This window comes from Haliotis cracherodii, unplaced genomic scaffold, assembly GCF_022045235.1.
Source record: "Haliotis cracherodii isolate W230 unplaced genomic scaffold, xgHalCrac1.p SCAF_15, whole genome shotgun sequence".
Lineage (NCBI taxonomy): Eukaryota > Metazoa > Mollusca > Gastropoda > Lepetellida > Haliotidae > Haliotis > Haliotis cracherodii.
The window spans coordinates 12409278-12432432 of record NW_027266270.1 but is presented as its reverse complement, the minus strand read 5'-3'; the positions used below and the strand labels follow the sequence as shown (position 1 = coordinate 12432432).

The 23155-nt window shown below is 40.3% G+C and overlaps 2 protein-coding genes across 2 annotated transcripts; both read right to left on the bottom strand.

Annotated features, from left to right (window-relative positions):
- Nucleotides 1-11503: 11503 nt before the first annotated feature.
- LOC139461523 (uncharacterized) lies at nt 11504-14214 on the bottom strand. The gene has a single exon (XM_071243005.1). It carries the CDS (start codon nt 14212-14214, stop codon nt 11953-11955), a length of 2262 nt encoding a protein of 753 aa, XP_071099106.1. The 3' UTR covers nt 11504-11952.
- A 4660-nt stretch (nt 14215-18874) lies between these two features.
- Nucleotides 18875-21136, bottom strand: LOC139461522 (uncharacterized). Its single transcript, XM_071243004.1, has one exon. It carries the CDS (start codon nt 21134-21136, stop codon nt 18875-18877), a length of 2262 nt encoding a protein of 753 aa, XP_071099105.1.
- Nucleotides 21137-23155: the final 2019 nt, after the last annotated feature.

Sequence of the window (23155 nt, the reverse complement as noted above, 5' to 3'; positions counted from 1 at the left end):
TCGGACAGGCCGAGGACAGGGAGACCACGGATCACTACGCCACAGGAAGACCGGTATCTGCGAACATTGCACCTCCGCAACCGCTTCCTCACAGTGACGTCATCAGCAGTGAATGCTTTTGGGTCGGCGGGTGAGCACACACAGAGACCAGAAGACCTTGGGCAGCAGGTATCAGGGCCTACCGACCGTTCGCTGAACATCAACACAGACGAATACGATGGTTTAATACAGTGCAACGGTGGCAGCGTCGGGAATGGCAACAGGTGGTCTTTACGGACGACAGCATGTTCTGTTTGTTTTGAGTTGATGGTGAGGTGAGGTGAAATTGGGTTTAACGTCGCGTCCCAGATTATTGCACTTATATAGCGACGAGCATGCACTTGGTGGAATTTGTGGAGACAGGCAACGCCGCTCGTCATAAATGGAAACCTCAACGCGCAACGCTATAGAGATGGAATCCTCCGTGCAGTGGTGCTGCCCTACCTCCAGCAACAACCCCGAGGTGTTTTGTACCAACACGACAACGCCAGGCCCCTCACAGCTCGTATCGTAGTGGACTTCCTTGCCAACAACAACGTCAACGTCTTGCCGTGGCCGGCATGTTCTCCTACCTTATCACCCATAGGACACCTCTGGGACGTCTTGGACAGGCGAGTTATAGAGTCCGACCTCACCCTCCCGCCAACAGACAAGAGTTGATGCAAGCTCTACAAGATGAATAGAACCGCTTGCCACGTGACCTCATCAGACGTTTGACGTTTTTCCGCCCACGGGGTGGCCACATTCGGTATTAAAGTGACTAAATTTGGTTTCTGTGACCACTTCCCGTGTTAGAATGAATTGCAGTGAAAATCTGGACAACTGAATTTTCAACTCCCACTGATTTTGTTTGTCTGTTGTACAATAGTTCTTCAATACTATAGGATATGTTTGCTTATTAAATATACTTTACCTGAAACATTTGTTATTTTTAGTTTATTAATTACAATCACTTCAATCTGGTGCAAAGTTTCTTTTACCGTTGAGTTCAGTTTCGCCCCGGTAAGGGAAGCAACTCCGCAATGAGTTGATGCACCCTCGACAATGGTCTGCAAGGCCGTAGTTAACTTTTTTGGACAGGTGGGAAGGGGAGGCAAATATTTGTACAAATACCACTTGTATTTTCATGTTTCAAATAAAACGGTTTTCTATAAAAAAAAATTTTTTTTAAAAATCCAGGGGGGCAACTGGCCCCCCTGCCCCCTCACTGGTCTGTCTCACAGCCCCTGACCCACATGATTTTCCATTTCACCAAGCCCTTACGGCGCTGTAGGCTATATAGCCCCAAATCAGAGACCATAAACCGGTAATGAAAAATGAAGCAAGTCCACGTGTCCACTGGAGCCCATTTTCAATTTAAATGCAGTTGTTTGTTTCTATACAGGTTATGTAACTAAGCGTTAGTCTACCGGGTCACCCATTTCACCCCAATAATCGGTAACTAATAGGGCCCGTAAGTCTCGCGAAGCGCTACTTCCGTTGCCAGCATTTCCGGTGACATGCCTATCCGCGTGAACTAGTGCTGCTTTCGAAATGCGCGGCCGCCAAAACTAACTCTTTAGACGGTACCATGTGAACTACCACGCTTGGTTGTCACCTCTGTTGACAGTCGTAAAAGTTTACTTATTTCAGAATAATATGATCGGTTATTTGTCAATACTGTCAGGTTTATCGGTTCCTGACTGACAACTGACAACCATGGGACCGTTCGTAAAGATATGTATTCTTTTCTTTACCTTTAAAATAATTTTGACAACCAGTGGTACTATCGTTCAGACGTGTATTTATAGTCTCAGTGGACAGGGTTTTATGATTACGGAGGATGTGTCACATGTTTCTGTGATGTAATATTATTTATGAAGATGTAACTACTAATAGGTAGGCCACTTTCCACGTTATTCTGGTATCTGACGGCATGAGCAGTGTCATGGAAGCCGTGCCTTTGACAGTTTGAATAGGCATTAAATTAGGCAAGATTTGGAGGATGAAATTTGGAAAATCTATGCTATGAATATATTTTTAAACGTGAAACTTATTTTAGTATATTGTATTTATTTATTTTTTTAGTAATTATAGTACTTAATAATCACGTGTTTGGAATTTAAAATTTAATATGCACTATATTTGGTCATAATTACCATGTTTACTCTGTCACACACCTTAAATTAAGTAAATAATATTCCATTAAGAAATTTGTTAGTTTGGAGAAGAAACTTACATATAAATATTTTTTTATGAAGGAGACAATAGGGTTTTTATGCAATGTAGAAAGCCTGTGCATAAATTGTTGTGTAATTATGAAAATTAGTTTGTATATTAAATGTGAAAAGATATAATAATGCAGATGTACTATTTCTTGCACGTTGGTAGTTTGCACCCAAAGTTTACTCTCACCTACATATACTTAATGACTGTACGGAAGTGTGGATGTCAGAAATTAACAAGAAAGACTCAAAAGACCCCCACCCCACCCCACCCCACCCCACCCCACCCCACCCCACCTCATCCCATTAAAAAAAAGATAATAATTAAAAAAATGTTTTTGTGAAATAATTAAAAGTTGAGAGAAAATGAATAATTTCCTCCACTTTGGATGAATGACAGTCATTACTGCATGACAAATAGATTTTCTTAGCTCTGCCTGTAAATATATTGATCCCAAAAATAATTATCCAAATTGAATAAAATAAAGCTCTTCTCATCAACATGCACCAAAAAAGAATATATGGGAAAATAAACATAATAACTTATAGTGTCACAAATCACTCAACAGTTAATCAAATAACCATGAAGGCAAGTCAATACATTATATTGATTACTATAATCTAGTATTTGAAATAAATATATCAAACCCTATCCTGTAATTTTTAACACACATACCCCTTAATTTCGAACTACATTTGAATATGTAAGGATAAGAATTTATGGATGAACAACTTCTTTATTACAATTAAGATTTGAATATGTATTATCATAGTTATATTAAAAGTATGTAAGTCAAATTATGTATTTTACTCGTGTATTTCAATGAAAGACCCCTTAGTCTCAGGTGGTTTCAGGTTTGTGCAACAAGTAACTGCTGTTAGTATTCCATATGAATATTCACAGTGATATACTTATTCATCAAATTGTGTAAACAGTATTTGTTAAGTCCGGTGATGAATAGATCTGGTGTTGGACAATGGTAATTTTACACTGTGTATGTACTTGATGTCTAGTTCTTATTGTTGTAGGGTTTTTTCTTGGTCATAAAGGAGTGAATTTCTGCTGTACAGCAACCAAAAGATGAAGCATCATCCAGCACGCAGCAACTTCAAGTCAGAAGTGGCCAAAATGCAAGACAAATACACTGAATTATGGAGGCGATCACCAATGACATGTCCTACATTAAGAAAGATACTTACTAATAAATGAAGTGTAATGTTATTCTGAGGGAAGAAATAAAAGTGTTACACCTCATCAGCAATATAATTGTTATAACACTGCAGACTGTGATTGATAGCAGGGGCAAGAATAAAAGATTAATTGTGATAAACGGTAGGAGTTTTTAAATTAATATTTCTGGTTGTGAGGCTCAATTGAACCAAGTAAAAAAATTGCCGGTACAGGCCAAAATAATTTTCAAAAATGGCTACGCTAATACCGATACAGGGGAGGGAGGGACACACCTGTGAAAAGCGTGTCATCTTGCGTTTGCTGTGGTTAAACCAAAATCTGATGGCGGGCAATTTTATAGAGTGGAAAATAGACAAACAAAATCAACTGACAACAGTCTCGCTAATCTTTTGGAGCGCTAAGGCAGATTAAAAGTGGTTCATGGTTTGAATTCTAAGTGAAGACAGAAAATATTTTAAAAAAAGTATTTCTGAAATTCGATGATTTTGTTTGCGTTTGTATATTCACATAAACCTAAAACAATTGGATCCTGCCCTCTTAATGGTTAAAAGAGCTGCATTGTTGACATATTTATTTACAAGAATTCACTTCTATATTTTGGAGCACCTTTAGAATACGGTACTGAATTCTAAAAGTAGGCCGAAGATTTTATAGATTTTCGGGCAACGAGGTCCATTTACACCTTGTCCAGAATGAAGGCTTACAAAATTCCTAAAAATGTTATGAAGTAGAGAAACTGACACAGGCTTTCCCCTTGGATGATAGAGGGACATATTTGTCCCTCTTCTTCAACCCTCACTGTGAAGTCGAATAAAATTCAAACTGCAGCAGTCACAGAGACACTTCACAGTTTTGAATACTGTGGGAAATTCCCTGTTTGGTCATGTCATCCACTGGCATTTTTGGCCAAGCAAAATTACTGAAAATTAGGTGCATAGTAAATGTCGACATTTTTTTTACACATTTCTAAATTACCACTCACGGCGTTTTTTAAAACATATTTGGTAATTTCTTTGAGGTGAAGGTCCTTGAATGAGAGTGCACACGATCATTGTATCATGCTGTTTACAGTTTCAGTTATGATGTAGATTTTGCATATGTTTTATACATTTTTTCACACAATTAATTTCCCTTTGGATATTGTCAATGTTCAAAATGATATCATACGCAAATATAAACCACAACATGTATGAACGAATCTTTAATAATCTGCTGTTTGTTTACATAACAATTGATAGGTTTTTAGTGTCGAATACGATATTTCTTTCCTTTGGACAAGTGTTACAAGATGAAGCGTAAAGGTAACTGCAGCATGTACGTATTTCTTGGGATGTGTAATAGTCAATATCATAAGTTCATATAACCAATGTCTTTGAATAGCTGTTTCATTTTATTTTATAACTAAAAATGAATAGTTCTATGTTACTTTGACAACATGGATAATATTTTTCGTAAAAAGATATGCACACATTTCTGAAATTGTCTTGGTCTTGGAATTTTTTTCATTTTTTTTTTGTCCTTTGATACACAGACCCGTGATAGCTAACGATTCGCCAGGTGCGTGTTAGCCACAAACAATTTACGAATTATTCCTCTTGTTTTGCATTATATAATCAATGGATTCATTCTTTTTTCGATATTGTGATCACAGGATATTAAACTGTTCACTTTATTTCTCCAGGAATTGTAAAATGTATAAAATTAAACCCATGCCAAGTACCCTAGGTGTTGGTTCAACCGGATACGATTATCCTGATAATTCTATACCAATAGAGCTTTCTTCGCATCTTTTAGTGTGTAATTCTGAGACAAGATGAAGAGAAATAATAACAATATCTGTCCAATATTGAATATAATTTGGTTGTTTTGAAATATTATTTTGTGTATTTCATTACGTAATTGATGCCAAACAGGTGCGTGTCTTGTCAAATTAAGACACACGATAAACTAGCTAATTGTTTACATATTCAAAACATTATTTAATTGGTAAAAGCAGTCATTTTATGTTGTGTCGAAAAAGCGCCAAATTCCGTTTTACACATCGAGATTTTCCATATCATGAACGAACATTAGGGGAGATATATATTAATCAAAATACCAGAGTCATCTTTCTCCAACGTTATCAAAGACATAAAAACAGCCATGACGTCAAATAGAACGGTGTTATTTTTGGGGGGGGGTTTCATTACATTTGATGATAAGGCTAGTGCTCCATTAATAATGGTGAAACATTAGTCAAATTACACTTACACATTCAGGAGAATGTTGGAATCTAAGGACTAAGTTATAGGTTAGATAGGGCCATCCATTTCTCTTTTACCACTTTTTTATGAAGCACGATTTCATCATTTCTTATGTTGTTGTTTTTTACAACTAAACGTATACAGTTTCTTTATCGATATTTGTGTTGGAATAGTTTGGTTCCTCGTGAACAAAACACCACGAAAATATATTATCCTTACCCACAGCTAATTCTCACCAAGTGACATGAGTTATAATAAACTAGTGCTAAGCTTAGCGGAGTTATGCCCCCTTTTCTTTGTGCGTGTGTAACCTCTCTGTCGCCTTTTGACGTCATAGATAAAAATCAGTTTTCGTCATTTACGGCAAGCTATTTTTGTCATTGCATGTTTGTCGTTATACATACGCATATAACTGCATTTGGTATATAGTTATGTCGTTCAGATATTAGGCAGTATTTTGTTCGCTCACAGATTCCGTAAAGCTTGTAAATAAAAATAATCGTCGCACAATACTTTTATCGGTGTACGATAAAAAGCGGAGAAATTTACTGTTTTTCAAGGTAGAAAAAATTCTCGGGCAACACTTAGAAGTGTTTTTTTTAAAAAACCGGTTCAATATTTGCAGTTAACTTTACACCATCAAATAGGAAATTTAATATTCTCCACCTCTGCATAATTTTATAGCCAGAGGTAGATCGGGTGCCGCGTGAGCGCAATTCTCGCACAACCTTCACTTTTCCGATCTTATGAAAATGTGCGTCAGAAAAAAAACTCGGCATCCAGAAGGTTAACACAGTGTCATAGCGACTGATTTACGACTACCATTGTCTGAAGTACATTTGATTGCAAAGGCTGATTACCCTGTAGCCATGACATGTATATGTCTCCGTAACTTAATTGTCATTATTTATAAGACACTAATCCCCGTTGTTAATCCTCACCAACATTTCATTGTATTTTGACTGTCAGTCAGCCTGGACTATCACTTCCATTTAACTACTGCTTTTTATAGTATGGCATTTATTGCCCTAATTGATCATCCCATGAACTGTGTTGGTTAATCACACCCACATGTCCAATATCCAAAGCAACGTCGTTGTCTCTGTGTCTGTCCATTGTTGTTCATTACTATATATGTGCTACCATTACATAGTTACTACGGTGTTAGTCAGGCTTGGAATTCCGAGTCCTGGCATAGGGACGACCTCGAGCAGGATGTGCCGCTCGTAGGAAACGCCCTGAGGTGAGCTGGAGCTCCGCTCACCTCTTGTACGCCTGAGCTGAAAGGTCCGCTCATTGCTGTGTTTGTGTTGTCAGAGCAGGTATTCAGCTCATTGTGCAATTGTTGTTTATTGTTTACATGTTGTGCATAAAGCGTTCCGGGACAGTGATGTCGATTTTGTCCTTCATTCCCCCAAGAGCTAATTCCCCGTCAACATGCGCGTTGACAACAGGTTTGATTTATGTAAATAGTTACTAAATACCATCCATGTTTAAAAGAAAATCGACACCTGGACGCACCCAGGTGCAATCTTAAACTACATTGTAGCACGGGTTGCGAGCGGTACCTTTGATCTTACCCGTGCTGTATCATGGTAGTAAGAGCACAGTTTGTTAAAGATCATTACCATTGGCTGGTGCCAAGATCAGCAAGCCCCGCCTACTAGCTTGAGAAATTTCAAACTTACAATGTTTCTTTAGTGTTGTACACAGTGTTCAAGAGTAATAACGTAAATAAACAACAAAAAACAATAGAAATGTTCATAACTTAATTAAAAGATTACAATATAACTGTCAAACATAAAAACAACTGGACACAGAACGCATTTTGCTAAATTCGGAAAATTAATAGTTGACATTTCTAATGTGCCTTTGAAAATTCCAAAGTTTACACTTGATATAACAATTAGATTAAAAGTTAACGTCATATTATACGTCACTAAATTTTACACAAACCCGCGCAATTTTGGAATGACCGTCGCAACCCGTGCTACAAGTCACTTACAACACACCCACCTACTCGTTGATTGGGCAGTAAGAGCACGGTTTGGCTTCATTCGTGACCAACTCGTGTTATTCCGGGACAAGCCGAATAGCGACTCGTGCCCCTCTCGTGGCCATTTTTGTGACCGGGTTCCGTCTTAGCGTAAACGGGCATACCTAAAACAATTGTCAACTCGTTGTGTAATGGTTCAGTTTTATTTCCCCATATATTATATATATTTTAGATGCAATTTAAAGCACATCGGGACATGCGGAATTATATATGATTGAACACATTTAACTGTGTCTTGGGTATATTTTTAGATGCAAGACATATGTAAAATCAAAAATTATTTCTGAGGGATTCTTTGACGAAGAACTTGAAATCATACGCGCATTCTGATTGGTTTGTCGTATTTTCGCACATAACATTCATCGATAGGGGGACGAGTCTTCTTGCAGGTTACGGAAAGGGGCGAGTGGTGACGAATGGGTTTGGCTTGGCATTTGATTGACAGACAAAAGGATCACCTCGGGGCTCCGCCCCTCGGTCCTTTTGTCTGTCAATCAAATGCCAAGCCAAACCGTGCTCTTACTGCCCAAACAACTCGCCTTGGTGTGTTGTAACTATAACTTACTACTATATAGTATTATTTGTAACACTTTGAAACGGAATGTCACCTTCATACTGCTGTCACTCAGCTACAATGTTGTACAAAGTTAGAAGTGATGACTGGGTGGACATTGACTTATTTCGTTGGTATTAATAATTGTATTGCATTTGAATGTTGTTTAAAAATATATAGCTAGAAAATATCAACATCGGCCATAGTTAATTGCTATTCTATTCCAATTTCAATATTTTCAACAGAAGTTTTATCATTTTAAACGTAATCATCCAATAAATATATTGCAACCACATACGAGTCGTACAACACATTTCTATTTTGTCAGAAGAGTCACATCATATTTATTACGAGTTATTCTTTATTCTTTAAATGGAACACCAACCCTCTAAAATAAACTTTTTAGACGTCATGGAATGGAAAGACAAAGTTAGGAATATTTTCAATGCGACATTTATACTTTATAGGTGGTTCTACATATGTCGACATATATAAACTTCCAACATGCGTGTCTCATTCAAATACCTGAGAATATTTTATTCGCTCAAAGTTTTCTGACAAGTGTATAATAAATATTTGTCTCGCATAGCACAATTTGGGGGTGTATTCGAAAACCTGCGAAATGTTCATGCAAAGAATACGCTAGACTATGTTTACTATCATTTCTCTTACATATCGATATCATGTACGTAAAATATATGAAGAAAATAATTTTGGAAATTTAATTTCCTACAATTAATTACAATTTAAAGTTTGAAGGTCTTTCCTGCACCCAACGGTGGCACATCTAACAAAATGACTTAAAGTAGTTTGTGACGTTTCTCAGTGGAGGCTTTTGTAGAAGGGTAGCGCTTCGTCTAAAAATAGCGACCAATGAAAAATTACATAACATAGTGTATGTTTAATATTTCGAAGGGGCTCACAGCCATCGTCTCATTGGCCTGTACCGGCTCCTATATATTGTGATAATGGAGACGGGGCCCAGCTTAAAGCTCTCCGACTCCTGGGATAGACTGGTTTTGCCTTCTGTGAGCGCTTGCGCTCATTGCCGCTCTAAGCTGGGCCCCGTCTCCAATAGCTTGGCGCAAGTTGACGACGCGCATAGGGAGCCGGGAACCAGCTTATTCGCCGCTCTAGATTGGGTTTCCGTCTACCTAAACTAGATCGCGCTAAGCTTGCGTCGTGTACCAACAGTGGAACCAGTTTAATCGCCGCTCATGCTCCTTCCCAGCGCGTGACACTTTCGATACACTCTTAGTGACATCGCTGCCACCCTTGTCGGGCGTGGCCATTACAAGAATGTTGAGAGAAAAAAATTGCCCTCGCGCCCAAATGTATAGGGTTGGGACGGGTACGTAGCTCGGGTACTCGGTTCGGGTGGGTCCTGAGCAGGATCCGCGGGTACCCACAGGACTACCCGGCTCCGTGGTTAGTCATATGATACATGGTTAAATACTTATACTTTTGTTTATGTCTTTGGGAATGCCATCATAGTGAATTTTGAAAGAAGTTTACGACTGACAAAATATGTATTTTATAGTCTCTGATGAAACTTTGTTACCGACGGTAATGGAAAAGTGTTATGTTTTGCGATGAAGTGGGATAATGTGGTGGTTAAAACGTTCACTCCTCACACCGAAAATGTTCACTCCTCACACCGAAAACATTCATTCTTCACACCAAAAACGTTCACTCCTTACACCGAAAACGTTCACTCCTCACACCGAAAACATTCATTCTTCACACCAAAAACGTTCACTCCTTACACCGAAAACGTTCACTCCTCACACCGAAAACATTCATTCTTCACACCGAAAACGTTCACTCCTTACACTGAAAACGTTCACTCCTCACACCGAAAACATATACACTCGTTACACCGAAAACGTTCACTCCTTACACCGAAAACGTTGACTCCTCACTCCTCATGTCACTCCTTACACGAAAACGTTCGATCACGCCTTACACCGAAAACGTTGACTCCATACACCGAAAACGTTGACTCCTTACACTGAAAACGTTCACTCCTCACACCGAAAACATTCATTCTTCACACCGAAAACGTTCACTCCTCACACCGAAAACATTCATTTTTCACACCGAAAACGTTCACTCCTTACACCGAAAACGTTCACTCCTCACACCGAAAACATTCATTCTTCACACCGAAAACGTTCACTCCTTACACCGAAAACGTTCACTCCTCACACCGAAAACGTTCACTCCATACACCGAAAACGTTCACTCCTTACACCGAAAACGTTCACTCCTTACACCGAAAACGTTCACTCCTCACTCCTCATGTCACTCCTCACACCGAAAACATTCATTCTTCACACCGAAAACGTTCACTCCTTACACCGAAAACGTTCACTCCTCACACCGAAAACATTCATTCTTCACACCGAAAACGTTCACTCATTGCACCGTAAATGTTCACTCCTCACAACGAAAACGTTCATTCTTCACACCGAAAACGTTCACTCATTGCGCCGTAAACGTTCACTCCTCACACCGAAAACATTCATTCTTCACACCGAAAACGTTCACTCATTACACCGTAAACGTTCACTCCTCACAACGAAAACGTTCACTCCTTACACTGTAAACGTTCACTCCTTACACCGAAAACCTTAACTCTTCACACCGAAAACCTTCACTCCTCACACCGAAAACCTTCACTCCTTACACCGAAAACATTCACTCCTTACACCGAAAACGTTCCTCACACCGAAAAGGTTTACTCCTCACACTGAATACCGAGTTCAATTCACATACGAGGCCAACGTGTCGAAAGTCCCCTGCTGTATCATAGATGGGATAGTGCTAAAGACAACGTACAACCCAACTCACTGACTGATTGTTTTCTGTGTATAATCAATTACTAGTATCTTCTTTTGAATAAAATATTGTAAGAAATTATGCAAGATTTCAGTATAGTTAAATTTTATACATGTATTTCATTTCAATTCTTTTTTCACTTTTGCTTAAATCAATGTAAACTATTCTTTTCTTTGAGTATTACCGCATTTTTACGAGCTTATAAATATATACAAAGTGATTAAAATATATTCGAACCGTTAGTAATATCTATAACGATGCATCCAATCGTATGTTTCCAATAACCAGAACAAGCGTCATTGTCTATCTAGATATGTTTATTAACCAAGCATTTATATACAAGTCTTATATACATTTATATGCAAGTCTTATAACAACATGTAAAACATGTTAATTCTGTACATTATGGACCATATTGTTGTCACTTCATCTGTGCGTAGATTGCAAGGGAGGTAATTCACAACTAACATCATCGCATACATCCCTTCCCTCAAGCCTTTGCTTCCTCCATTTCAAAACCTAAGCTACCCGTAAAGGTCCGGGGTAGAAAAGGTCTTCAGCAACCCATGCTTGCCGCAAAAAGCAACTATGCTTGTCGTAAGAGGCGACTAACAGGATCTCGCTGACTTGGTTGATGCATGCCATTGTATCACAATTGCGTGGATGTATGCTTATGATGCCAATCACTGGATTGTCTGGTGCAGTTTATTTACAGACCGCTGGAATAGCTGGAATATTGCTGAGTGCGGCGTTAAACAACAAACAAACAAAAATCAAAACCTAAGCAGCAATTCATATATGATGACACAATTAGAAAAGATATTCTACCAAACAGAGCCCGTAAGAAGTATACAAAGCAACAAATAAAAGCAAACACCACTGACATAGTAGGCTGAGGTCGATGTAAAACCGTAGTGGCGACGTCTGATGATATGGGCAGTGTTTGGAAATAGCGACGGCCCATACCATAACAGTACATCTTCTATTAGATCCTCACTGTTTTCACACTTGTCCAGAACAATGAAATTGTTCAAGACATTGGAAATCAAATCATGGCGCAATGGTAAGAGGGATACGTTTCTGTCGTTGATATAACCCTCGTGGAATCTCTGTATGATAAGCGGCATTTCAAAATTATTCTGAAGTTGGCTGTCGACGTATTCTTGTGAGACAATGACGAGGAATTTCCAGCTCTCCACAATCAGCCTTGAAACAGCCTGGGTAACAATCTCATGTCCGAGAACATCATTATCACGAAAACACACCTTCAAACCCCGCGAGGTGAGCGCCTGGGCAATTTCAGACGCCATTGCCGTCTGTTCATCAGCATAGGAAATGTAGAGGTCGTATTTAACGACAGTGTTGTCTGCTGGAGCAAGTCCTGCTAGTGTACCTCTTCCTTGGATTGGCTGAATGTTAACTCGTCTTCTTCCAAGTATCATGTTGATACATGGATTGGTCACCCATCTCAATATCGTTCCGGTCAAGATCCAAGCCAATCCTAAACAAAATATTAATCCGCAGAGGAATATCTGCTTTTCTTTGTTAAAGTAGTTACAACATAGACTCCTTAGAAGCCTTTCAAGTAACTCACAGGCTTTTGTTTCCACATTCCCCCAACAAGACGGCTCTGGCAACGGAAGAGCTTTCTTTGAGCCATTGTAATGCAAGTCTAAGAGATGGGGTTCCTCGGGAACAAGTTCGACAGTGTCTGGGTATTCCACATCAATAACTTGGTATGTTCCAAGAGTCGTATTGTAGAACTGGCGATAGAAGACGAATTTGTGGACTCCGTATGTGTTAGGACAAACACATTGCCAGCTTGTGCCGCCAACGCCCTCCACCATCTGAAGTTGTTGATAGAAGGCAGGAATGTTTGAGTAATGGCCTCCATCATGCCACAGGAACCAGTACAGGTACACAAATATGGAGCATGACTGATCAAGTCCCTCGCATGTACTTACGAAGGAATTTCCGTTGATTTCATGATCAAAGTCAATTACGCTTGGCCCGTCATTCAAATAACTATATGAAGCATTTGTTGAAACAATACCACCTATTGGAACAGACACAATTCTTCTCGTAGGTTTGATCTTCGCCAGACTGAACTCTGCCGTCCACTGATAGGGTAAAACATTTAAGTTCATGTGGGCCCAATCCTCAAAATGACAGGGACATCGGTTCTGTTCATCACGTGTTTTAGGACATTCGGGTGATTGTTGTTTCTCTCTTGGTTTATTTTGGACTTTTTCCTTTGTGGTTGTTCGGGTCTGTTTTGAAGCTGTGTCTGATTTACTGTGCTGCGATTCTATAGCTATAGCTTTTTTGGCAACATGACAGGAGAATTTTCCAAAATCACCATCTTCAATTAGATAGATATCAAGTTTTGATTCAACACGATATAAATGAAGGTCCATATCAAGAAGACTCGACAATGTTCTTATAGTCTCATTTGTAGGTATTTCGTCAAACGACGTGGTGATGTGGTGTCGGGATGACGATTCAATTCTTTCTTTATTATGCTTCCAGATGACCTGTTTCTCGTGAAATGTTACTCTTCCATTGAAAATCAAGATGTTCTCACACACGAGTCTTACATCTTCACCTTCATACCTGGCTTGTCGCTCGAGTTTCATGGGTTCTAGAGTGCGGAACTCACGAACAACGAAGTCAGGCCTAGTTTCGAATATCCCAACGACGTTGCTCTCCAGTCTCTTGATGAAATTGGATTCAAAAGTGTTCCACGTCCATAGAGCTGATCTGTCCAAAACAACCGTAACAAAGATATAACTCGACACGACGATGAACATGCCACACAGGAACACCCTCCAACCGCCATATCTCAGCACAGACCTCCGGGCAGAGCTTCTCAACAGAGCAACAATGAGGTTCAGGAAACAGTATCCAATATACAGCAGCTTATACCAATTAATGAAACACAAGTCAGGGCTGTTTGGGTCGGTAAATAAGTCGATGATAGGACAAAGGTTCAGCGCTAAGCCAACAGACAGGACACATAGCAAGGCTGGTGTAGAAACGGGTGGTTTCCTTGTAGCCCCAGAATACAGCTTTCGTCGTTGGTCCATGTTGTACACGCCGACTGGTGAGCTGGGGACAAAATCAATAAATAAACTAAAATCACCACTGTTTATGATTTGCTTGTTTGTTGTTTAACGCCGCGTTCATCAATATTCTAACGATATGACTGCGGTTTGTAAATAATCGAGTCTGGACCAGACAATCCAGTGATTGATATTGTGTCACATGTTTGACATCATGAGCATCGGTCCACGTAATTGGTATACAATGACATGCATCAACCCGTGCATCAATTGTGTATATTAAATATAAATTATTGAAATTACCTGTGTCTAAAAATGCCCTGCCTATAGGTAACAGAAATGGCCGTTCTTAAGCTGCGTTTAAGATAGGCTTACTATTCAACATCACTTCTATCAAAATCGATACCATCAGGAAACGTTAATATATTATTATGTGTACAAGCATACCTTATTCACTGGTATCTTAAAAGCAGTAGTCAGCTGTTTTTCAGTGTATTTACTCCGGGTCCATCGAGACACAACAAGCTTGCAATCGGAGCTGTTGTTGATAAACAACTTCACATACATAATGTTTTCAGTAAGAGTGCGTCTATAACACCTGGTTGCGTTTTGGAGACGATATCAATACCTAGTTTTGTTAAGTTGTGCATACTCAGCTAGAACTCTTTTACGTTTATATAAAGTCGGCCTATAAATCATCGAACCCGAGCAAGGTAATTTAGCTGTTGATAGTATTAACAACGATCGACGCTGTTGGGGTACCATGACGCACAATCAACCAATTCATCGAGCCTGACCACCCGACTCACCAGTCGGTCCTTGTGATGAAAATAAATTACCGGTTGCCTGTTCTAACCCGGAATCACCACGGGGTAAGATCGGTTATAAAGTTGGAAGTTGATGTGTTGATAAATGGCGCCAAATAGGTTTCTGAACACAACGTCCCACCACACCACTTTTCATGGGAACAGAAGTCACAAATTACGTGCATTCTGCATAACATTAATCAATCTTAATTCAAGCACCTAACAGGCCCCAGGCGCTTGGTACATGTGACAGAGATGTTGCACATAATTTTAACTATTATTTACAGATTTGGTCCTATATAACGGTGTGTGGCATATACATGGCTAAGTTTTGTATTATTAATTTATCGAGACTGTTTAACAACATGTTACCTGTTTAACCAAACACTGGTCGATGCCGCTCAAATACAAAAGCGACAGGGTAAAACCTAAGGTATATAAATAGATCAGTTGCGTCAGCTGTGATCAGCAATGCCCGAAGCAATAAACAGGCATGTTCACTCAATCGCTTACAAGTGCGAATGTGCGTGTATGTGTACAAAATATATACATAGCCAGGTTAGGTCATTTCATTCAATATTCAACAGGTCTGCGATTACAAATTTACATTTAGAACCCCACTCCCAAACCTTGCCAGTTGAGAGCTTGGGCTCTTTTGTCCTCTGATCGTCAGCATAGGAATATAGAGGTCGCATTTATCAACATTGATGTCTGGTGGTGCAAGTCTTTCTATTGTTCCCCTTCCTTGAATTGACTGAATATTTACATTTCTCCTCCCAAGTATCATACTGATGCTTGGATATGTCTTCCGTCTCAACATCGTTCTTGGTCTGAGGACATCCCATTTGGGTTCACCTTTCATCCGACCAATCAGAGCGTCGCTTACCAGATCATAAAAGTGACAGTTGGAATATGATTTCTGATCATGCAACCTCGAAAACCTTAACACGGGGTATTCCCAGCGATAGTTACGAGCTTAACGACTGAATCCATGCATACAATCTAGACCATCTATAAGCCATAAATCCAGAATGTTCTTTTGTTCAGATTTCAAACTTTTAATCGAGAATTTGTCAAAATATGTTTCGAAACGTAGTCGCCAATTTGAAATTAGTGCCGTAAAGCACGAGAAAGCTGCTTTCTTATTGGCTAATGTCGACTTCTTGTCGGTCATTCCATCGGTCGGTCGCGCAACGTCGGTCTGACATGACCAGTAATGGGGTGTTCTCAGATCTTTGTTTAGCGGTAGCGAGAACTAAGATCTGATTTTAATGAGATTGGTCAAAATCCAAACCAGTCCTTTACAAAAGATACTCAAGTATCTGCATTGATTACACCACACAAGTAGAATATTCCACAACAATAACTTCGTATAATCCAAGGGATGTATTGTAGAACTGACGGTAGAAGACGAACTCGTGGATCCTTAAGATGTGAGATAATCTTCTACAATGTGATATAATTCTCTCCAATATACCATATAACACACGTGATCCTATACACATGATCCATCCATGCTATCTACCCATTACATAGTCTTGATACGAGATTTTGTATAAATCCAATCGCTGGGATTGACCGGTCGATCCTCTTTAACCGGCTCTTCAGACCTATTCCAACCCAGAATCCTCACGGGGTCCATATATACTACTCAAAAGAAGTTAGGGAACATTGATATGTTTGCACTTAATTGAGTGAGTGAGTGAGTTGGATTTAACGCCGCTTTTAACAGTATTCCAGTTATATCACGGCGTGTCAGCTTAATGTAGGAGGAAAGCTCGAAGTGATGCAGGTCTCAGACGTTTACCACTTCAGTGAAACCCACGAGCACGGGTATGGTGCTGACAAACCTAGAAACATAATCGGGGCGAATCGGGATTCGAACCCACAATTATGTTTCTGGCGTACCCAAGGGACACAACTCTGCACAGCGAATCGCGGCGCCTTAGACGACTGGGCCACCCGTGCCCCCTGTTAGCACTTAAAATAAAAAAGGAACAGAAGACGAAGACATGTGTAGTAAATTCAATAATGACCGAGCATACAGTAAGACAGAATCATGAACAATCCACTTCATTTCATAACGTGAACAAGTGTTGATGTCAATAATGTCACTGGGGTCAAAGTTGGAAATCCAGGCCATGAGAGAAAAGTCAGTAACGAGTGTGTCCGCCCCTAGCAGCCACACATGCAACACAACGACGCCTCATGGATGTCACTAATGTCTGTAGTGTGTTCTGTGGGATAGCATGCCACTCCAAATTCAGCCATTGAGCAAGCTGGCGCAGATCTTGAGGTGGAGGGTGGTTCTCCCTAACACGTCTCGTTAACAGATCCCATACGTGTTCAATGGGTGCCATATCAGGAGTGAGTGAGTGAGAGAGTGAGTTGGGTTTAACGCTGCTTTTAACAGTATTCCAGTTATATCACGGCGTGTCAGCTTAATGTGGGAGGAAAGCCCGAAGTGATGCAGGTCTCGGACGTTTACCACTTCGGTGAAACCCACGAGCACGGGTATTGTACTGACAAACCTAGAATTCAAACATAATCGGGGCGAACCGGGATTCGAACCCACAATCATTGGTTTCTGGCGTGCCCAAGAGACGCAACTCTGCACAGCGAATCGCGGCGCCTTAGACGTTGATGACATAAAGATTGGTTCTGTGATGAAATTAGAAGGCGGCCCACATCATGACACTACCACCACCAAAACGATTGTGCTCACGGACGTTGACGTCAGTAAAACGTTCCCCACGCCGTCTGTAGACAAGAACACGACCGTCATTATGCTTCAGTGAGAACCGAGATTCGTCAGAAAAAAAGAACTGCTGACCACTGTTGTCTTGTCCACTGTCGGTGTTGCCGTGCCCATGCGTCTCTGGCTGCTCTGTGACGCGGAAGAAGAAGCGGTCTAACGGCTTGACGTCGGGGCCAGATGTTTCTTTCCCTCATACGGTTTCTTATGGTTTGGTCACTGACATTTGTTCCTGTAGCAGCCCTCAGTTGCTTTCGAAGATGGTTTGCTGTGACTGTTCTCCTCCTCAATGCTTCAACAACGACGTACCGGTCTCCTCTTCATGTTGTCACACGAGGGCGTCCTGACCTTGGTCTATCATGTACTGTCTGTGTTTGTTGGAATCGCTGACGTAATATGCAGATGACGGATGTACTAACATTTAACCTTGGAGCAGCTTCCCGCTGTGAAACATTCTCATTTAGCCACCCAATAGCTCTGGCTCGTTCTTCAATCGTGAGGTGTCGACGTTGTGGCATGTTGAACACAGTGATGCAGTTTCATAGCGACCTGCCTTTATCAACCCAAATTTCGCACAAAATTCCTTTTGGCTCATGCTTCATGAGAATAAGTGAGCAAATGAACGATCTCCATTTTTACGGTAGATGTGAGGAGGAGATTACAACAAGAATTTCCATGAAAATTAGTGCTGGTCAAAATGAACGTTTACGAGTTCAGTATGATTCAAATTCTTTGTTCTGGTCATGTAGTCACTTGAGTAAGGGTAGTCCTCAATATCAGTACGTTAGCCGTCGATCAGGAGTCCATTCACCAAATTTTAAGGAATCGAATGAACAGTGCTACAAAATATCAGTGATCCCTAAATTGTTTTGACGAGCATACAATGTACAGAGAAGTATGGTCATCATAATAATCGCATCCCTCATGCACCCAAATGTCTTGTTGAAAATAGATGCTCAGTCCCTGTAGAGATCCTAACCTCCTAATACTGAACTTATTTAACACCAGGTGCACTCATTTCTTCATATCTTTCAATGATACATTATATTGATACAACAGCAATGCTCCATATAAGGCAAACGCGGTCATATAAGGCCAACAAGGCAAGCACAGAGGTCTTCAATCAAACAGACCATGTTAAAAGTACAAGACAAAATATGAAACAGAAAACATAACTTGTTCTAATAAAATATGTCAAGAATCGTGGAAGGCAATCGAAGATCCCTCGGCAGTGGCATGATCCTGTAATTTTGGCCGAGGTGTTTGAATCATTAGGAAATATAGATTGTCCATGCCATAACATTATGTCATCCAAATCATCAGAACTGTTTTCATAGTGGCTTAAAATAACAAAACTGCTGAAGACATCTGGAATCAAATCAGGATTGAGGGCTAACATGGCAACATTTCTATTGTTAATATAGCCATCACGGAGCCTCTGTATGATAAGGTGCATTTCAAAATTATTCTGAAGTTGGCTGTCGACGTATTCTTGTGAGACAATGACGAGGAATTTCCAGCTCTCCACAATCAGCCTTGAAACAGCCTGGTTAACAATTTCATTTCCGAGAACATCATTATCACGAAAACACACCCTTAAACCCCACGAGGTGAGCGCCTGGGCAATTTCAGACGCCATTGCCGTCTGTTCATCAGCATAGGAAATGTAGAGGTCGTATTTAAAAACAGTGTTGTCTGCTGGCGCAAGTCCTGCCAGTGTACCACTTCCTTGGATTGGTTGGATGTTGACTCGTCTCCTCCCTAGTATCATGTTGATGATTGGATTGGTCACCCATGTCAATATCGTTCTGGTCAAAATCCAAGGCAATACTAGACAAAACATGAATCCGCCGAGGAATATCTGCTTTTCTTTATAAAAGTAGTTATAGGATAGATTCTTTAGAAACATTTCAAGTAGTTCACAGGCTTTTGTTTTCACACTCCCCCAACAAGACGGCTCTGGCAACGGAAGAGCTTTCTTTGAGCCATTGTAGTACAAGTCTAAGAGATGGGGTTCCTCGGGAACAAGTTCGACAGTGTCTGGGTAATCCACTTCAATAATTGTGTTCGTTCCCCGAGTTGTATCATAGAACTGGCGATAGAAGACGAATTTGTGGACTCCGTATGTGTTAGGACAAACGCATTGCCAGCTTGTTCCGCCAACGCCCTCCACCATCTGAAGTTGTTGATAGAAGGCAGGAATGTTTGAGTAATGGCCACCATCATGCCACAGGAACCAGTACAGGAACACAAATATGGAGCATGACTGATCAAGTCCCTCGCATGTATTTTGGAAGGACTTTCCGTTGATTTCATGATCAAAGTCAATTAGATTTGGCGCGTCTTCCAAATAACTATATGAAGCACTTGTTGAAACAATACCACCTACTGGAACAGAAACAGTTCTTCTCGTAGGTTTGATCTTTGCTAAACTGAACTCTGCAGTCCAGGTGTATGGCAAGGGATTAAAGTTCATGGACGGCAAATCCTCATCAGGACATGGGCATTTGGTTGGCTCTTTGCGGACATTCGGACATTCATACGATTCTTTTCTTCTAGACTGACTTTGTTCATCCGCGTTTGTTTTTTTCATATTGACGCTAGCATATGACGCAAGCAATGTGGCCAGTTTTGCAACGTGACAGGAATATTTTCCAAAATCTTCAGCATTGATAAGATTAATGTCAAGCTTTGACTTCACATGATAGATATAGAAGTCATACTCAGTGGATAATGTTTTAGAAGTATTCAAAGTGACTTCTTCAAACACTGTTGTGATATGATGCTGGGGCGATGATTCGATTTTCTGCCTATTATGCTTCCAGATCACCTGCTTCTCGTGGAATTTCACAATTCCATTGAAAACCAGCATGTCTTCACATACCAGTCTTACGTCTTCACCTTCGTATCTCATGTGTCTCTCGAGCTTCAGGGGTTCTGGACCGGGGATCTCACGATCACGCACCATAAACTGGGATCTGGTTTCATCTATGGTAACGACGCTATCCTCTAATCTATTGATGTAATTGTATTCAAATGTTTCCCATGTCCAAAGCGCTGCTCTGTCCAAAACTAAGACAACAAATAGGTAACTAGATAAGACAATGAACGTGCCACAGCAGAAAACCCTCCATCCGCCATATCTCAATAGGGACGTTCGCACCCTGTTTTTCAGTAGAGCGAAGACGAGTTTCAGAAAGCAGAGTCCAGTGTAGAACAAATTCTTCCAGTTGATGAAGCACAATTCCGGGCTATTTGGATCAGTAAAGAAAACTGACAGAGGACACAGGTTCAGAAATAAGCCTAACAACAGCGCGTTCAGCAAGGCTGTTGTCGAAAGGCTTTGTTTCTTCATGCCCCGAGAATACAGCTGGCCTCGTCCCATTCTGCATCAGTTGGATACTGGAATTAAAGCTACTCCTGCTGAAACAAAATTGATAAGAATATATATAATTGTGTAGATAGTTCCTCAAACACTAGATATAATGCTCCCCGTGAACTTTAAAGTTAAGGATGTGGCAAAACAAGAAAAAAATAAATCCTTCTTTTGCATAATATGCAGACAGTGCATCACTATTTGTGACAGAGATTCATGACATCCTTTGTCTGAATTAATATTTAGTTCAAAGGGATAATCACCATGTAACCATGACATGTATTTTCTCTTCACAGAGCGAGCAAGTCTGTGAGACAAGACTGTCTAATTGGGATCAGATATTTTACCGGGGCGGCCGGGTAGCCTAGTGGTTAAAGCGTTCGCTCGTCACGCCGAAGACCCGGGTTCGATTCCCGACATGGGTACAATGTGTGAAGCCCATTTCTGGTGTCCACCGACGTTATATTGCTGGAATATTGCTTAAAGCGGCGTAAAACCATACTCACTCACTCACTCCAGATCTTTTACTCCGTTTTACGCTTTTTGTGAACACCCAGTGTCTTCACTGATTTTCAGTGATCCATTCATATAATTTTCACCGCCATTTTTTTTTTCTCGTTTACGCCTCGGACTGTTGTGAAAAAAACAGTATAAGGCGTAAAAGACAAAATGGTGGTGAAAATTATATGAATAGATCACTAAAAATCGGTAATGATATGAAGATGTTTATAACGTTCAGTGCAGTGTGCGGAGTTTTACTTGGGTAACATTCAAAGAAAGCACCACGTGGTATTATGACTGAATACACTGACGCGAGGTTCATTTCGTTTTATGACAGTCTATTATGATCACGTACTATTAATAGACACTCGGCATTTCAATGAGTCATCCACCTAAAAATATGTCCACGTTACCAAGCTCTCTGAGCTTTCGCATTTAGAAGAACAGTGGGTCATTTCAAAGATAATAACTTGACTCATTGATGTTGATTTACTGAGTTAATTAAGTGACGTCCTCTTAAGGTGTGTTTTCAATCGATATTTACTAAATACGTTATTCTACACACATGTTCGACCCATTCATCCCACCTACATGTTTTGTTTGTTGTTTAACGCTGCCCTCAGCAATATTCCAGCTAGATGACGGTGGTCTGTAAATAATCGAGTCTAGACCGACAATCTAGAGATTGATATCATGAGCATCGATCTACACAATTGGGATTCAATGACATGCATCAACCAAGCCAGCGAGCCTGACCCGTTAGTCGCCTCTTACAACAAGTCGCCTTTTACGGCTAGCATGGGTTACTAAAGGCCTATTTCAACCCGGGTCTTCACGGGTATGCCTACAAGTATATCCTGCGAGGTGGCCTTATAGCCAGTGTTTTAAGCAGTTGTAAATAGTGCTTTTCATCTTCCCGAGGCAAGTTAACTGAGTTAACTGAGTATAACTTTATATGACTTTAAAGTCAGTTAACTCTCACGCCTCTTGAAGATGTGTACTTTTATGCTAAAATATGTTTGATAAGTTTTGACGTAGTTATATGACATGCTTATGGCTATTGAAACTTGTTCTCGTGGCAATGTGACTGAAACAGCGCCGAAGTAACGTTACATTGTAACTCACTCACTCCTACCTATTGCATATTCTGAATACGATATTATTGATCTACTTCACTTACGGAGTCCAACTGATGTTTGAAAGTCCTCAAAGTCAAAGTTTGATTGTATTTGCTTTCTTTGAATGTTTCTCAGGCCACACTCCGCACACAGCAATAAACGTTATAAAGATCTTCAAATCATCAAATGTAAGATATTTCTACAAAAACCTACCTCAAACACTCCTTGGTCAGTATTCACATTCGCGCGTTAGCTCTCCAGGCCCACGAGACATCACCAATGTCCTATGTGTGTGTTGTAACTCAGTAACGATCTATTTTTAGCGTTGGTTGTGCAATCCAGTTACTTTGCCTTCACTACACAAACAGCACGAAGGACAGGTATAAATGTATCATCAGAGCCCTTACAA

What these genes read in the sequence shown, in the direction of transcription:
- LOC139461523 (XM_071243005.1), bottom strand. Translation starts at nt 14,214, where the DNA reads ATGGACCAACGACGAAAGCTGTATTCTGGGGCTACAAGGAAACCACCC.
- LOC139461522 (XM_071243004.1), bottom strand. Translation starts at nt 21,136, where the DNA reads ATGGGACGAGGCCAGCTGTATTCTCGGGGCATGAAGAAACAAAGCCTT.